Source organism: Rattus rattus, chromosome 18, assembly GCF_011064425.1.
Source record: "Rattus rattus isolate New Zealand chromosome 18, Rrattus_CSIRO_v1, whole genome shotgun sequence".
NCBI lineage: Eukaryota > Metazoa > Chordata > Mammalia > Rodentia > Muridae > Rattus > Rattus rattus.
In genome coordinates this window covers 30,039,741-30,058,663 of record NC_046171.1, presented here as the reverse complement: position 1 = coordinate 30,058,663, position 18,923 = coordinate 30,039,741, and the positions used below count along the sequence as shown (strand labels likewise).

General features: G+C 41.1%; 1 protein-coding gene across 2 annotated transcripts in view; it reads right to left on the bottom strand.

The window, feature by feature from the left end:
- The window catches only part of Slc35f1 (solute carrier family 35 member F1), a 384,770-nt gene that overhangs the window by 7,737 nt on the left and 358,110 nt on the right, over positions 1-18,923 (bottom strand). For both annotated transcript variants that reach the window (XM_032888242.1, XM_032888243.1), the window contains exon 7: positions 11,936-12,090. In XM_032888242.1, the coding sequence (XP_032744133.1) occupies positions 11,936-12,090 (155 nt within the window). The remainder of the gene's footprint in view (positions 1-11,935; positions 12,091-18,923) is intronic.

Genomic DNA, 18,923 nt, shown 5'->3' with positions numbered 1-18,923 from the left:
CAAGCCTTTTGTCTTCACCGTAGTTCCTGTTTGGTTTATGAAGCCTTCAGTTTGGTTTGCAAGACCAATTCATTTGATTTAGTTGGTAAAGCCAATCCCAATAAAGTTACTTTACAGGCAAATGTCCTCCCCTGTGGGTAATTTCACACATGAGTGCAGCAACAGAGAACTAAAAATGGATTTCTGCCATTATCTTTTATATGACAAACAGACATTTCCACTTGGCTTGATGAATTGATAGAGAGCCTTGTTCATGATTCCCATTTCCAAGAGTCCAATAAAAAGACTATAATAGTTTAGGGGCTTACTCTGAGGGAGTATTTAATTACACTCTTAGCTTAAACCAAGGCTGCTCAGAGGCTCATTTATGTAGCTTTCCCATGAACCCTTGTTATTATCCCATCCCCCAGTCAAGACAGGATAACATTTGTGTGGGAGATACATTGAGCAGTTGCCCTCACATCACTGGAGTTCGTGCAGCACAACACATCTCTTTCCCTCAGTACAATGATGCACCCAGGGCTGGAGTAATTTAGAAGGAGACCATCTGTGCAAACCTTCAAAGTCTATTTTGTTTGTAGATATGTGTGGCAGGCCACACGTCCCAAAGATCACCTGTCCCATTTCAGGGGAATCAAGGGATCGACACAGAAGTGCTGCTACTCATTACTTGACCTGCTAATCCACTGGCAGAAGTCTTAGTTTCAGGAGAAGCAAGCTCTCCTCAGGGAATAGAACAATGGTCACACTGAACTGGAAATTGAGATTGTCACATGGCCACCTTGTACTCCTACTTTTGAATCAACAGGAAAGGAAGGGAGTTGGGCTGGCTCAGAGATTAATCCTGATTGCTGAGAAACCTAAACCCAGAGGCAGGGTGGAATTTTTCTGGGATATAGGTCACCATGGAGAGCACTTTAATCCTTTAAAGTCAATGAAACACTATAACAACCCCATCTATGCAGGACTTCAGTGACTCAACCCATTCTGGAATGAGGCATATGAAGGTTAAAGATGATGACCCGCTGATGAACAATACAGCCGCAGAAGCTAGACGGGAACAGATTATCACCCAGAGCCCTAGGAGAGTACACAGCTCCCTTGAACCTAATCTTTGGTCAGTTTAGACCCCTGGCATCCAAACCGTGAGAGAGTTGAGTTTCTGTTGTTTGAAGCCACCACATTCGTGGTTGTCTATTTCAGTGACTGTATGAAATGAAGAGGGTCGGTAATTAGTCATCCACTCAATTATTAAACATAATTCCTACCTATATTCATTCTATAAAGATTTTGCACTATTTACTTTAGAGCCTTCCTCTAGCCTGAAAATATTCCAGGAAAATGGCAGTCAGAGAACAACAAAGGCTGCTGAATTAGGCATGCAGATCTTAGTAGACAAAACTGCAGTCAGCTGCTTCTAAAGTATTTTTTGTGTACTTCCTCAAGTCCACCAGAGGAGAATGGATAACCATAAATGCCCTGATGCTGTGGAAATGCCACATACTGGAAGGTTTAGCAGTGACATATGACGTGGTGCCTGGAGACCCTTGACTAGAGTTTGTTCTCCCTCATCTACTTGGCATCTAACTGCTTAGTGGACTGTATTACAGTCAATTCCTCTTCATTCTCTGTGCTCAAGTTTGTAGGCACAATACACATGGCTACCAAAGAATGAGAGGACTCAGCTTTCATTTAACATCTGTATGAATTATTGATAAATACGGAAGCCATTCTTCATTAACTCATAGAAATGAGCTAGGACTAAGAGATATCATGATGATGGCTGGAGGAGCAGAGCTCTTGACAAACTGACACATCGCTTTCTTCCTTCAGCTGCACCGGGATTCTGTCTTCCCTTGCTTTCCTGTGTCTGATAGTAGCAGGAAGGACAGGAGAATGAAATAAATGGATGAGTAATTTATGAGGAAATAAAATTTTTGGCATGAAGCTGTCAAGGAACAAATATAGTCATGTATAGGCTCTGGGTGTCAGTTCTGGGTGCAGAAGCTTGGATCATGTCAATAAAATCTTACAGGGCCATAATTATTGAATCGCATAGCACTGTGAAATCTTTGAAATCTCTTGAGTACTGTAATAATGTGAGATATTGAATAACGCTGGCAGGATTGTTGCCTTTTAAATTAAGCTTTGGAACTATTATGAAAATAGAATTACTTAATTTCTTAAGACAAAAATTCAAGTGGAATTATATGTTCTGCTACTAATAGTATTAAACATTTTTCTCTTAGAATCTATAGGTATCTTCTAAATTTGACATCTATGAGCAATATATACATAACCATTTGTTTCTTTTTCTTTCTGTCTCATCTGTCTCTGTGTCTCTATGTCTCTATGTCTCTGTGTGTCTGTCTGTATGTCTGTGTGTCTGTCTGTCTGTCTCTGATAGATATGGGAATGACAATGTGTGTAAAAAAGGACCTTTACTGCAGAATTAGCCTATGTGGATAATGTCTCTCTTTTTAATGTGTGCATGTGATTATTGCTTGGTATCATAGCTCGTGGGCTGCACTATCAGTATGAAGTCAGTTTAGAATGCTTTCCCTGTCTCCGCATGCTCTGGCTTCCTTAACGGTTCATTACTTGGTGTAAGATACAACTTCAATGCTTCCTCCCTCCCATCGTAGCTCAGGGTGGCTGCTTCACACTGGTTCTCCTTCATTCCTTTACATAAAAGGAAACCCGTAAATGATTAAGCTCAAGACATCTCTCTCTATCCTTATTACAAAGCAACATGCCTTAGATGCCACGAAGGAAGCAAGCACAGGGCAGACACTCAATGTATCCCAAAAGGGGATGAAAATAATGTCCAATAGCTTTGAAAAGAGGTGGGCATGGTTAGAACACAAGAAACTCTGTAACAGCTTCTGCATTTTTTTTTTTTACTTTTTAGAGTCCTTATTAATAACACATTTTGCAGGGGAAATAATTGGATCCCGATGCTGAAGGATTGTACCACTTCATTGACTCCTCACAATTACTCTTAGGAAGTGAAACAGTTCATTTTTCCTATTTCTACTAAGGGAAATAGCTTCTGGTCAAGGCTGTTATAACAGCAGCAAATCACAAAGTTCTTTGTGTGCTTTAAACAGAATCTCCTCACATTGCTCATCTAATCTCAAGCTCTGAACTTCCTTCTGCTTCTGAAGTACTGGGCTTACTGTCACCTGTCACTATGTCCAGTAACATACCAGACACTCTTCCCCAGAGATCTGTGCTTTAATGCAGAGAGGTCTGTGACCTGGATGGAAGACTTGACCCTTATTGTCACTGCCACCAAACTAACATTCAGCATTTACTTAAACAGTAATGTAAGCCACATGTTACAGTATTCTTAGCAGTATTTGAGATTTCCACCAGTATAACGGTGATATGTTCCTATCACAGATCTCCTCAATTATTGCTTCTTCTCACTACTGCTTGATGGTAATCTTTATTAGATCTCTGTCTAGATGTCATGGTTAATATGTTATTATATTGTCATATTTGAAAATACTTTGGCAAATGTAGCCGTACACACCTTTAACCACAGCATTTGGGAAGCTACTTATGTGGATCCATTTACAGGTTCACTGTGAAGCTTAGGTCTCTCGGTACATGGGGTAGAGTCAGACCACGCACTTTGGTGATAAGCACACCTCCATGTCCTCTCAGGGGACAACTAGCTGTTATTGTCTGCGATGTGCAGTCTAAATGCAAGCTTTTCTTTGATTTCATCTACAATACCTCTGACCTGGCTGTTTTCCCTTACAGTTTGTTCTGGGGTGATGAGTTTGAAATATATGGTATGGCGTTTATAATGGACTCGCATAGAAGGAACTTTGGCCTCTCTCTGTCATTGTGGGAGTGCTTTAGAATCTGTCCCCAACTTTTCTATTCCTTTCACAGTATTTGGTAAATAGAAAATTTTAATGTGGTAGAAAATGGATGTTTGTTCGCTAAACCTATTTCCTTTTCGTATTACATAGATGGCTTGACTACATTTCTCAACTTCCGTGATGTGAAGGCTAAGGGGATGAATTCTGACCAGTAGGCTTGGGAGGAGGTTTTAGACACTTATGAGTTGCACACCTATATATGTCACCAGTCTATCTTACAAGAGACACTTACCGAAGGCCTAACTCACATGTCAATAAACTTCTGATACCTACGAAATATTTCTCATTTTATTATTTTGAGTGTATGGATACACCACATGGATAAAGTGCCCTTAGAAGCAAGAAGACAGCATTAAATCCCCTGGGACTGGGGTTACAGACAGTTAAGGGATGCCATGAGGATGCTGTGAATTATTAAATCTGGATCCCCTGGATCCCCAGTCAGCGCTCTTAACCACTGGGACATTTTCCAGCTTCTAGCTGGCAAATAAAATCAACATGGCTACTCTGCAAAAAGAAACATGGGTGGTATAAAGAGGCCAGACCTGTGCCTCTGCAGAACTTCCTAAGAACAGGTGTGTGGGTCACAGTCATAATTTTTGATCCTTGCACTAGAGGATGGGTTGTGATAAATGAAGCCTGGGCACCTGAGTAGCTGCATGTGAAACCTAATGCTTAAAGCCAATGACACTCACCCCAACTCATCCCACAAGAACAAAATCTCAGGACAGGCTGTGCTGGGGACAGCCAGGCATGAGAAAGCAAGTTATAATGCCTAATCTATCACCTTGATGATCTATGGGCATTGCCTTTGGCCTGGGATATAATTTTTTTCAATTGTGTACTCATCTGACATGGTCTTAAAGTACCCAAGACAGTCATTAAAAACTAAATTTTAATCTTTAAATCTCATATTTTTTAGTTTACATTGATCATGATGAGCTTAAAATCCTTTTGCTTTCTATTCTTTCTTTCTCTTTGTTTTTGTTTTACAAAAACAAATACAATGGGAATGCCTATAAGGGTATTTTTATAAATACGATGCAAAGAGTTGCCCTCATGCTTACCAGTTCCAGTTGTCATGGGAAATGGCTACTCGTCCTGGCTTTTTAAAGTAAAGGCACATTACTGACATTGCTCCCTGCCACAAGGATCAAGTAGAGTTGCACAGCTCAGCTCTGACTGATACCTAATGAAAAATTCCACTCTTAATGAAAGGGTCCCATCACTGCAAACTATCTGTCGCAGGCATGCAGATGCTAAGAACAGTTGAAATTGCTGGTCTGTTCCAGTTTCTGGGGTTTAGAATCTCATCTTTTGCATTCATATTCCTGTAACTTTTAGTGCTCCGGTCTACTTTGTAATAGGAAGGCGAGCTACAAAGCAGGACAAATATTTGTGGGATGGAGTTGTTTCAAGTGTAAAGCATGCTAATATATCATTAAGATGAATCATGTTCAGAGTTATTAAATTTTGCATGCCAAACCTCTTACAATAACAGTAAAACAAAGTGGGAAGTTGGCACATGGGCTGTAACACCAGTGGCAGAAGGGAGGGCCAGAACTCTGCCTGTGACCTTGAGAGATTTAGCCTTGGGTATCACCATAGGCAGTTGTTGAAAAAAAATTCTGATTGCTTTATAACTCTTGGTGACCATAGGATAAGTTATCTCATATAAGGATTCGACAAAAATATTTTGAATGAAAACAGAAGAAATTCCACAACGTGGACTTTAATCACATTATACAGAACAGTTGAAGTCACTTTCTTGAATAAGTCATTTTAAAAGCTATTTTTTGTCTGTTTACTAGTGAATATTTGGATGGTAAACATGTTTAGTGTAAAAATTAAGATTTATGCAGATCTTATAACTCTAGGGTACCGTTCTTGAAGTAGGCTCATTCATGTTCTATGTGAGAGCCATATGACTGCTGACGTAAGTGGGGTAGGTAGTTGAGGGGAACTAGAAGAGTTTATGGTGTTAATTTTTCTCCATTGATTTCTAGGGTATGGTATTGAAACTCTGAGGTCAGGATCTTCTTAGGAAATCCCTCTAAATGCTAATTTCTCTACATTCTGCAGGTCTATGGCAATATTAATAAACCTGTAACTGATTATAAAGAATCGTGGAAGTTGTTTCCTAATTTAAATGCCAGACAGAAAGAAGTAATCCCCACATTCAATCTTGGCCACTATTTTGCTGAAGAATTTTCTGTAGGCAGTGGCATATAATTTCATTTTAATAACCTTCAAATGCTTTGTGTTTCTGGTTTATTCCTGAAATATATTTAAGAAAGAAAGAAATCAAGGGATTCCATTAAAAATGACTACTATAATAGGTCTACATTTTTATGTGCAAGAACCTAGGTTTGGCTTTTCAAACATGAGCTAAGTCAGCAAGAACTCATAACGAATTGTTAAGAGCCACATCGAGTTATACAATTTTAAAACCAATGGTAAAAATTAATAGAACGAGGCAAGGATTACTGAGCCCGAGTTATGCGTTTAATGGGAGAAGCCTATGGTCTCTGGTCACCCCTGAACAGTAATGTCTTCCAATTTAATCTCCTGAAAAACTACATATGGCAAATCTTATCTCGAAATCTAGCGGGAAGAAGAATCTACTCAAAAGAATGTAAAGAGTAAATGCCAGCCACACATTACATGTGAACGCCTCTGATTCTTTCCCACATTTTATTGTTGAACTGGTCTAATCCGTACTTTACACAGTGGCTACTGAAGGACTCATTTAACTCCATTCTCTCCTCTCTCCACATGAATTACTGACTTTATTATTAAAAGTGCATATTTTCAGGACACTGGAAACAGCTTCAAAGAATCAGTTGAGAAATTCTACCACTGGAGTGCAAGGTGTCAGAGGTGGAATGTATACTGCCATGTCATCGTGCCTCAGCCAACCTGACCTGAAGGTTTGTCTCCTGTGATGATTAATAGTTCCCCTGTGGTAGCCAGAGCAAGGTGTCCCCCAACAATGTGTCCTAATTTCTGAAATCCATGAATATGTTACTTAGCATGACAAAAAGGACTCTGCAGATGGCATTAAATTAAAGATTTTGCAACAGGGAGATTGTCTTGGGTTAATGGATACATTATTATCCAAAGGTCTCTAACTAACTAACTAACTAACTAACTAACTAATGATCAGATTTGAAGACACTATATCCTGATTTGGAAGGCGAAGGAAGGGGCCAGAAGACAAGGAAAACACGGGAAGTCCCTAGAAGCTGGAGAGGAAATGCAGATTTGCAGAACTAGACAATGTTAAACCCTCGGTAAGCCATTGGGTTTGTGTAAGTTATTAAAGCAGTAATTTTCAATTTGTAAAGTATCTTATTTTCACAACACACAGAGAGTCTGTAGTATGAAGCGCTGACCTTGAGAAGTCAAGACTATCAAAGTGACAAAGTTTCTATGTCAATCTCTTCTTGGGTCTAGTTTTAAGGGCCTCTGGGGCTGAGTAAGGCTCTTTTCCTAGCCTTTTCATGACTTGCTACAGATTTACTATTCTGGATTCAATAATGCTGTCGGGGAAATAAAGAAGAAAGACAGAGCCACTTTCCAAAGTCGTAAATGTAGAGATTGCATGAACCCCATTCCATCCAGATAGTCTCATTTAAAATCCAGGCACTTGCTTTCCAGAACGAAAGGCTTTACTGTCCAGTCAGCACCAAGACAGAGAAGCTGCTGTGGGATAATGGGCGGAGAAAGAATGGCTTCCTCCCCCAAGGATATAAAGTAAGAAAACGTATAATGAATGTTGGGCAGGAGAGCTTCATTTGGTCATTTAGTTCTGCGTGGGTAAGCAACATCTGTGAGAAAGTTGCCTTTCCTCTCAACTTATGGCCATTTATAACCACAGCAGAAGGTGGTATAAGCACATCATGATGAAGTGAGAGGATAAAGTCTTAACTGCAGGCTGTAGTAAAATCTAATGAGATCTCAGAGGTCATTGGTCTAATCCCCCCGCACTGAATCATGAAGCTCTCTACACTCCTCTTATATGTATATCCTGACTCTGGCAGTGATGGAAACTGATTGCTGGGACTGATTCCCCATGTGTGATCATTTCCTTCTTGAAGTGCTCTTATTTAGCAGTAATCATTTTATTGGTTCCACTTGGCCCTAGATTGTTTTCTTGTAACCACATGTAGTAAGTCCGAACCTGGGGCTTAAGGACAGGTAAACAGGGGAAGGCACTGATAGGTTTTTGATGCATAGAATGCCTGGATCAGTGAGACTGGAGACTACACTAGGATTCTGAAAATTCTTCCCAGGAAGCCATAGTTGAGAACTACTGGCTTGTACCTCCGTTTTTTTCTCCAATAATAATTTTTTTAAATCATTTTACTTCCCAATCACAGCCTCTACCTCTTCTGCCAGTCCTTCCAAATCCCTCCTCCTATTGCCTCCTCCTCAGAGAAGGGGGACTCCCACTTTGCTACTACCCCACCCTGCAGGAGTAGACACATCCTCTCCCACTGAGGCCCCATCAGGCAGTCCAGGGAAGGGAAGGGAATCCGATGCCTGGGAACAGAGATCGAGACAGCCCCTGCTTCACTTCTTAGGGGACTCACATGAAGACCAAGCTACATAGCTGCTTTAAATGTGTAGGGGTCTAGGTCTGGTCTCTGCATGTGTCCTTGTTGGTGGCCCAGTCTCTGTGAGACCCCATGGACTCAGGTTAGTTGACTCTGTAGATCTTCTTGTTGCATCCACTTTTTAATGTTACAAAATCATCACCTGAACTGAATGCTCTCTTTATTAGTTGTGGCTCTCAACTATTACTTTAAAGCAGAAAGAAGGAAGCAATTTAAAGCTATTACTAGTAATCTCAGGGAAGGAGCCTATATGCAGAAAGTCTTCAAAGACTCCAAGGCTCAAAGTAGTGGGATTACTTGATTTCTTCCACAATTAGATGAGCCTCTTTGCAAATGGATACATTTGATGTCATCAAGAGTATATTTTAAAAACTTTTGTTATTCAAATGCTGTTGGAAAGAAAGGAAAAAAATCAACCACCAAAAGGGAGAAATGAAATACTTGTAATGTCATATATCTGATATATCCAGAATATTCCAGGAACTATTGTCATTCAGTCATGAGAAGAGAACTAATACAAGATGTACAAGAGGGTCTGCAGATAGAGCTCCATTGGGACAAAGTTTTCTTGCCTTGCATGCATGAAGGAAGGCCTGAGTTCACCACCCAGTACAAGTCATGATAACACACACATGCAGTCTTAGCATGTGGGCGGTAGAGACAGTAGGATCAGAAGGTTAAATTTATCTTCAACAACAAAGTAACTTGAAGGCCAACCTCAGCTATGTGTAGACTTGCTTCAAAACAAACAAACAATCAAACAATAAATAAATAAATAATAAGTAAATGAATGAAATAAAAACAGGGAAAAGACTTAAACCTGTTTTTCTAAAATAGAGATATAACATAAAAGTACCTTTTTCTAATATCTCCATAAAACATACATGTTAATACTTTATTACTGTAACTGTTTTTAACCTTTTTAAAATTCACTAACATTTTTGCTTCAATTTTGTTTTCAATTGCTCAGATTCAGAGAACACAAGAATCATGGGCAGTCAGTTATCCAGGTAAATCCTCCTAGATATGTCCCCAGATTCTGATTTTGAGGTTTTTGGGGATGACCAAAAGGCTGAGAAGAGACTTTCAAGAACAATGTGTTGAGGGAAACTGGTAGGTGGAATGGGTTTGTATTGTCTAAAACATGACCTTGGTTGGAACACTTAGAACAGTGGCTTTATCATCCCTTCCAAAGAGATGATCAAGAGATTCTTCTGGTTTCAAAGCCAGTGGAACTGTTATATAACTTATAATTAGAGGATTATTTACAAGGTTAACTAATAAGAACTGAGTTCATGTTACAGAGTAAACCAGACTAGGGCGCTTAAGTGTAGGGGCAAAAGGTGGTCACTCTCCTGTAGTGGTGAGATCATAGTCAAGTGGTCTCCAAGGCTCTAGAAAATAATTGGGGTTTTGAGGAAACATGGCTTTCCCAACACCATGGTCAGGGACAACTCCAAAGGAAAGTGATTTTACCCATATGAAGACTTGGGTGAGCCCAGGCCATAGAAATTACCGGGTTTAGACAAAATGACCTACAAGAATACACATTACCCAGACTTGGGAAATTTCTTTAGCTGTCAGTTTGACTCTGCACTGGGCTAAAGGCCCCACGCAAAGAACAAATGCACAGAAAACTAAGGAGATGTTAAGCAAAGAATACGAACTTTCAGTTATGATATGAGTAGGCTCTGAACAGGAGGGCCCACCAAGGTGACTATAACTAATGATAATGTTTTCTTGAAATCTGAAGAAGGCAGAGTCTTAATGGGGGGGGGAGGTTGTCAATGGATATGTTAACTAGCTTGGTGTAGTGAGCCTTTCACAAAATATGTGTATTAAAATAATCATGTTCTATGCTTTAAATAAATACGATTTGAACTTGTCCATTGCATTTCTATTAATTGCTTGCATACTCTTCTAGATCTGTTTCCCGTTCCCCCACACATCCTGGAGTGTGTCCCCTCTCTTTGTTCTGAGTAGGAGCTCATCCTCTTTCTACAAGAGTTCTGATCATTCACTTTGGCTTTGTCTCTCGTTATGTCAAGTACCTAACCTCAGGTTATCATTTCTCCAAGTGCTTACCCTCTGAACCTAAGCCCAACTCCATGTGGTTGAAGATTGTGCCAATATGCCTCAACTCCCAGTATGGTAATGCTCACTGAGGCCCTTCACTAGCAGGGCATACAATCTACATTTGCTGCCTCTTCTTCTTCTGGATGTCCTATTTTGGACAACATGTGCTTGGACATGGCTATACTGTGTTATATTTCTTACTGATCCTTATCTCATAGGATTACTGAAAGAATACAAAATGGCTCTCTTCTCCTATGCCAACTCTGATTGTTAATGAAGGCAGCAAGTGTGGTGTTAAGAGGACCTTGGCACACCATGTTCGATTAGTCATGTATGACCCATGTAGAGTCTTTGTTGTATTTTGAATGAGAAATTCCCCATAGGCATATGTATTTGAGGACTGAGTCTATGGTTGGTGCTGTTGGGGGAAGGTTATAGAACCATTGTGAGGTGAAGAAACCGACTTGCTGAAGAACATATATCACAGGGGAGGAGGGGAGGGCTTTGAGGGTTTACCAGACTGGCTCCATTTCCTGTTTTACTCTATGTTGTCTGTATGCCATGAATTGTGATCATTGTACTTCCTGAATGCCAGGGGAGCCCTCCCTCACATGAATGGACTGTATTCTTTCTATGAACTGTGAGCTAAAATAAACCTTTTCCCCTCCAAAGTTGATTTTTGTCAGTGTGTTTTTTGACAACAGGAGAGTAACCAGTGCAGTCTCGCCTTTGAAGAAACAGCCATCTTTGAAGGTATCAGGTCTTCTTTCTCCCAGGGCTAATATATTGACTGCCACTGCTTGGTACAAGTCTTTTCTTTTTTTCTAAGAAACCACAGTCATTTAGTTAAGAATCTTCCTTGAGGAAACACAATGGCCTTTTCCATTCATGTTTGCTATAGAACATCTGTAAGCTGGAACTTCTGGGATCATATCACTTCCTCAAAGATAACACAATCTACCAAAAGCTTTGATCTCTCCAAAATCATACCAAATATGTTTTGGAGCTGTAGTTTTGGAATTGTATATAACTTCTTATTCTCAGGTTGGAAAGCATTCCTTCTAGTTTGAACGGCCCCCCTCTATAAAAGAACTTATCTCCCCATAGCTGTTGCTTACCTTTTGTTGGCAATTGTCCCTAGTCACTGGTCTCTCAGGACAAAGTGCTGCCTTTATTTTGAGTTAAAATGTGAATATTCAAATTGTGGCTCTCCACCTAGAACTGAATTCCCATTCACCTCATAAAGTCAAGACTCTTCCCCCACACTAAATCTCATAACACCCCCACCAGCACTCGATATTCCTATAAACAGCCATTGTTACAGTGAAATCTGATTCAACTTACCTTGTAGTGGAAGAGAAACAGTCCACAGAACAGGCTGTACAGATCTGCTGTGAGCAGAGAAAGGTTGACCGAGGTGGCACTTGTTTTCTTTATGACGACTGGCATAAAGCTGTAAAGACCAAACATGCAGGCACTAAAGCCAACATACAGCAGCCCTGGGGAGCAAGGAGAAGACAGTGTCAGGGCCTTTGCAGGGCATCTTCAGCATCTGGACTTGGTGGATAAGGGGAAGGGGTACATCACCCAAGATTCACTAAAGGTACCTTTTTTCTTTCACTGTATCAAGTGGTGTTTAATATTGGTAGATAAAATATAAGTGAGAACTTAAAACTTGTACTTGGAAAATGCACATTTTGCTTCTTCCCATGTAGCTGACATCATACTGCTTCGAGAAAGGATACTTCTTCCTCTCTCTCTCTCTCTCTCTCTCTCTCTCTCTCTCTCTCTCTCTCTCTCTCTCTCCTTGAAAAATACAAGACTTGACACACAATTCATTGGTTCTCTGGGCATTGTAGGTAACCTATCTAACAGAATCTTGGATTAAATGTATCTGAGGTAGGATGTGGGCGCCTCATTTTCTATGAATCATGTGAATTCAAGGGAATTTGGTTACTATTGGATGTCCAGTCCCTCTGATTAAGAAGACCAACGATTCCTTCAGAAATGAATTTGTTTTGCTTCTACGAAAGATACTAAAGGGTACGGGGCTTATTCTGTGTTTTTCATCTTAAGTTTAAGGAAAGCTACATCAGATACACAAAAATCATGGTGAGCATTAAGCAAATAGTGCAAGAGCCCCCTCTAGTGTGGTGGACATGCCCTTCACATGGAGCAAGACGATGCCCCTATTGGCTGAGTTCAGTAAGCTAGGGTATCTCAGTACAGGTATATATCTGCTAAAATACTAGTAGGACGCATGAGACTCCCCACAAGAAGTTTTAATTCTATAAAAAATAGTCAATTTCCTTACATTTGGGTTTCATGCCACGTATAATTGATTTTCCTTTTAACCAACTTACAAAAATCTATAACAAATACTAGATAACCTATGAGAAATACGTAAAAGACTTGGGAATTGATTCAGTGTTCCCTAAGAAATCTGGCATTAGAAGACAGGGAGCAAGACCTACTCTTAAATTATTCCACTGAAGATAACCAAATTTGGGTAGAATACAGTCCAGATATACTAGAGCCTGCCTGCCTGCCTTCCTTCCTTCCTTCCTTCCTTCCTTCCTTCCTTCCTTCCTTCCTTCCTTCCTCCCTCCCTCCCTCCCTCCCTCCCTCCCCCCTCCTCCCTCCTTTCTTTCTTTCTTTCTTTCTTTCTTTCTTTCTTTCTTTCTTTCTTTCTTTCTCTCTCTCTCTCTCTCTCTCTCTCTCTCTCTCTCTCTCTCTTTCTTTCTTTCTTTCTTTCTTTCTTTCTTTCTCTGCCTTCCTGCCTGTCTATCTATCAGTCTATCCACCTGCCTGCCTGCCTGCTTCTCTGTCTTGGGTATTGTTGATTTAGATCATAGGATGACTGTGCTAACAAGTTCTAGAAACCTAAGTATTCATCTCGTTATCTGGTAAATCATACCCTGGGGTGGACTGGTGAGTTCTAATGCTGTGTAGTCACTTTCTTTTCAATGAATTCTTCACTGGGAATCTAGCATGCTATAAGTTCTCTGCTTTGGGCTGGGAATCTAGCAAAATGAGGGATAGATAAAAAGCTCAGAGCTGCTCATGGTGAGGGAAGAAAAGGTTTCTTAAAGGAGACTAGCCAGGGCTTGTTTTAGGAAGGATGCCCAGGTAAGGCTGCCTTACCAATGTGGTATTTACTTTGAATGCGAGGGGCTAGCAGGGGATTAGAGGAGGCTTGGAAAGAATATTTTAGGCAGAGATGTCCTCACCTGAAAAGATTTTCAGGGAGGATAAAGTTGTGGTTTATTCTGGGGGCTTCCAGGAGCCAGCATGACTGAATCACAGGGATGAGGTAGAGAAACCAGGGAGGCTGGCGGACCACGTGAAGTCCTGTATGTCTTAGAAAGACATTTGCAATTGCACCATCAATATCCCAAGCATTCTGTACCAGTGATCTAACATAATCTGATCTACATTTTAGAAAGATGACTTTGGCTACTCTTCAGAGGAGGAATGGAATGGGGAAGGGATGAAAAGAGGGATGTGAGAAGAGTAGCATCTCGGTCCATCAAGTGAGGCTGTTGGTTCACTTGGGGAGAAAAGGAAAGTGTCTGGGTCTGTGACTACTGTGCCAACTTATTGGAGGCTTGGCAATGAGCAGTATGGGAAAGGAGGGCATCAAGGAGGTGACTGGCTCTCTATTGCAGCAAATGGTGACTTTTGGTGCCATTTCCTAAGACGGTGAGAGCAACGAGAGGACCCGGTTTTCAGTGGACATGTAGCACTGTTTGATCATGTTGTTTAGAGAATTACTCATCGTGCATGTGGATCTGTCCAGTGGAGTGCTGGGCGCATCATGAGCATGCTGAGAGAAGACGCACGGCTTTGAAACCAAAGCTTTGAGATAAGCAGAGTAGGAACACAGCTATATAGTAGGCCCTCACATTAGTAATAAGACCAAGTCAGGACGGCTCCGGCTGAAAGGTTCTAAGTATATTTCATAAAGTTGCTGAAGTTAGATGTTGGTGGCAGAGCAGAGCATGTACTGCTATTTAAAATTGATTCTTCTATTAAGCCAGATAGTGCATGTATGGATGGATACCCTATTCTGTGAGTGAAGCACAGCCATAAAGCACATGATGAGACAGAGCTGGGATGATGGACTACCACACCTCGCCCATCCACTGGTCTGGGATAGACATTAGGTCCTTAATAGATGTTAGCAACCAGGACCCAATTTGTTGTCTGTGGAGAATTTTCAATCAGTAGACGTGATCAAACCAATGAAATATTTTTGGCTAGCAACTACATAATGATTACGTTTACAGACAGAATGCGTATATGACAATTTCTCATCTGAAACGTGTTTTCTAACTAAGTTTAAAGTTTGCTTTCTCTTACTCTCATGCAGGGAAGAGATTTAAGGTAGAAAAACAGAAAAGAACACTAGTGGCTAATCCTGATGGGGTCTTTACTATGTGTCATGGGTGGTATACGCATTAGCTAATCTCCAAAGAAAAGCAATGTCAATGTTGTTTATATTGTTTTTAGACAAGCAGGAAATGAACTTATTGACCGTGTTGGTCAAGAAACACAGCTGATACCAGACTGAACAGAGGGCATTTAGTAGAGCACATGCTACAAATGTTTTTGAATGAGGATAGGAGAAACAGGGATGGAGAGGCAGCCGGAGATTCACAATAGCTATGACTTACTCCACATGATGTGGCGAAATAAAAGCAGAAGCCATATTACCTAGGGTCAGAAATTAGAGGAGTGCCATAGGGGTTGATCCCAAGGAGACCATCATTTCTGGATACCTGTTCATGAGTAGTATAGAACAGGGATAGACTCCTGCTTTCTTTCTTCTCTCCCTCTCAGCTCTCAGGGCACATTTTTACGTGCAGCAGAGCAGAAGGTGGGGGAGGCATTGATCTATGAGAAGCAGGCCAAGAAGCTAGCCCTACTGGGCAGTCTGACAGAACTCTCTATAGATGAGATTTTTTCTGAAGATGAGGGGAGAAGGGATATCCTGTTGACAAATGGCTAGTTTATTTTGTGTAGGTGTATAAGTGTGCCTATAGTATGTGTCTATGCCACATGGATTTTCTCTCCTGTTTTCCTTTAAGGACTTACTGGTGTTCTGTCTTTCCTTTGTATGCACTAGGCAAACATTTTTATTAATAGTAGCAAGATAAAATGATATCTCAGAACATATGTATTAGGGCAAACCTATCAAGAGCACTGGACTATCTGGACATGCTAAGACAATGCATATTGGTTTTATCACAGGAAACTGAAAACCTAGTGAGCCCACCTCAGAAACCCAGGTGTAAGTTTCAACCTCATACATTCTGTTGTATGTCTGTGTATACATCTGTCTGCCTGTCTGTCTCTATCTGTCTCTCTTTCTGTGAGGATGTGAGTGTGTGTGTGTCTGTGTATGCGTGGTGTGCACATGTGTGCACACTCGCACATGTGTAGATCAAAGACCAACATCAAGTGTCTTCTCCATTGCTCTCCAATTTTTTCATTTGAGACAGAAAGTCTCGAGGAACTCAGAGGCCATCAAATTTAGCTAGACTAGCTGGACAGCAAGGCCCAGGGATCTACCTGTCTCTGCCTGCCAGGGCACTGGGTTTACAGCTGCCCTCTACCACGCCTGGCTTTTTACCTGAGTTCTGGGGCTCAGATCCTCTTACTTCTTTCAGCCATCACCTTGCCTACTGAGCCATCTTCCCGGCACTCCACAATGCATTCCTGAGAACTCTTAGGACCTCCCTGCTCTGGGACCACATGATCCCATTGCCAGGTAAGGTAACAAGACAGTTATCAGCATCAGAAGTGAAAAGGCACCTCCATGTAAGCCAAACCTATGCCTATTGGCCCCAGAACTCCCTTTCTTCCACAGTTGACTTCCACATCAGCTTGTTTTTTCATATACCCATTAACACGAGCTGGAACATGTGATAAAGGGTATATTTACATTGTTTGCTAGATTTCTGGCTGTGAGCTAACATTTCTAGGAGAGGACAGCTTAGCAAGGTCCTATATTTTATTTGAGTTTACTGATCAAATAATTACAAGCAGTCCTTTTGCTAAGTAGAGTAAAACAAAGGGACGAAAGCAATCATCGTGCTTTTAGTCCCTCCATCTTAAAGCTAGTCCACACAATAATCCATTAGAAAGAATCTTTCTATGCAGAAGCATAAAGCATTTCTTTTCCTACTTACACTCTGCATTGCTAACATAGGAGCTGACTCATAGATTCTATGAGGTCTAGTAGAGTCGTAGATAGAGAGAGATTGGCGGAAGTCTATGACCGATAATGGTAAATGAAGATATTCTAGGAATCTATTCTACCTTCCGTGTGTGTGTGTGTGTGTGTGTGTGTGTGTGTGTGTGTGTGTGTGTGTGTGTGTGTGTGCGTGTTTATGTTTTACTGGGAACTGATCATCAGACCTTGAGCTCCTGAAGTCTGTGAGGGAAAGGTTAACCTTCTCTAGTGTCACCCCGACACTGAGCTCAAGTCCTTAAGCTTAGTGGCTGCTCTGTCGTTTCTCAGTTTCTCAGAAGACAGTGGTCTCGGGTCTCTGCCTTGCCCTTTCCTGTTTCCCTTTGTTCTTATTGTGACAGCCGAGAGCCATCGCTTCTGATGCTCTTCCTTCACCTGCTCATTTAATGACCAGTGATGGACGGAATGTCACATGCCCAGACTGAGATAGACAACCAGACCCTGTAGTTGATCATCGTGAGCTCACAAGAACAAAGGTGGCTGTGGTATAAAATCTCCACTCCAAGTATACAAGGGCTCCAGAAAGGGAAAAAAATGAATATTGGATTCAATATCTAGGCCGTTTTAACCTTGTTTCCAACCGGGAATTAATTTGATGGCCCTGTGATATGATCCTTCTGCACGGTCTTCATCATCTTGGGCTGCAGGGGACTGACGTCTTAATGGCAATATGAGAGCTTAGGATAAAACTACCTTGTGGTGACACATTTAACTAAACGCTGAATCGTGACAAACTCTCAGCAGACATGTACAGGACATCTACATAATTAGAGGATGAATTCCTTTTGATTACGGCCATTACCATCAATATTGAATGAATTTATCCTCCCAGATCACTGTATGTGAAGTGCTATGAAGCATGTATCACGTTTAAGAGTCACAAAGGCAAAGGCTTCTGGTCCCTGTACCTGGTTTCTTTCCCAACTGCCCCCCTCTTCTCTTCCCCTCCCGCCTCTCTATTGATTTCCATTTCATTATAGCATTTCCTGTTCATCCCCGAGAAACGAACAAATGGAGGACTCCGGAACAAACATAAAGGCTGGTTAGCCCTGGTCTGAAGTCACTGAGAGAACCCCTTCGTCATACATCATATAAACTTCTGTCGCTCATTCAGCCACCAGAGGGCATCATAGTGGTAGTAAAACATTCTCGAAGCTTATAGGCTGGGGATGGACACAGTGGTGCAATGGAATATGTCAAGGATCTTTTTCCCAGTGGAAGTAAAATATGCTGAAACACTCCCTTCTACTCATACCTCTATTGGAGGTAGCGGGGCAGCATCCATCTGCCCCCAACCCTCATTTACACTCATTCTGCTCATATTTTTCCAGAACTGCCCTACTTGGCCTGAACTCAAGTCATGGTCACTGCTGGGACCCTTTGCCTGAAGACAAAATTTCTTGAGAAACCAAGGGAAGCTTTCTCCTAGTCTTGCCTCCTAGGTGATAATAATATCATCGAGGATCTGAAATCCATACCCTAAAAGTTTTTAGAAGAAAGTGATTTTAGAAGCAGGCAAAATCTAAGATGTCCCGGGTGTCTACTGAGTAGTTAAATGGCTGGCTAGTATTTCCAAGGCCAGTTAAAGATCAATTAACAATTACTTAAGTCTAAGGATTCCCTTCTGAAAAGGTTCCAAAGAGCCCGGAATGCCTAGTATGTTGTTTCTTCTCATGCCTTTTGTAAAGTTCAGTTTTCCCCTTTACCAGGGTGCTGCTTTTTAATGATCTCATCAATTCTGTATCTCTTGTCTGGAGCAAATTGCTCTCATTTCTGCACCACTACTGCCTTGGGCATTTCTTTTCCGGTTGGTCTTTAACCTAATAGCACACTTCTGTGTCTTCCATAAAACACCTTGACAGTGCTAACTGTCAGAAGCCCAAGTAGGGCATGAGGAGATTCAGGAAACCCAGTCTTATTGTATGAAGGACTTCCAATATGGTAAAGTAATTTCGTCTTCTTTTGTCACCTGTCATTCTAAATTCCCTCCTTGTCTGTCCCATCCATCCCTAGCTATACAACTTTTAAGACAAAATTCTCAGATTTACAAAAAGTAAAACAACAATAATAACAAAA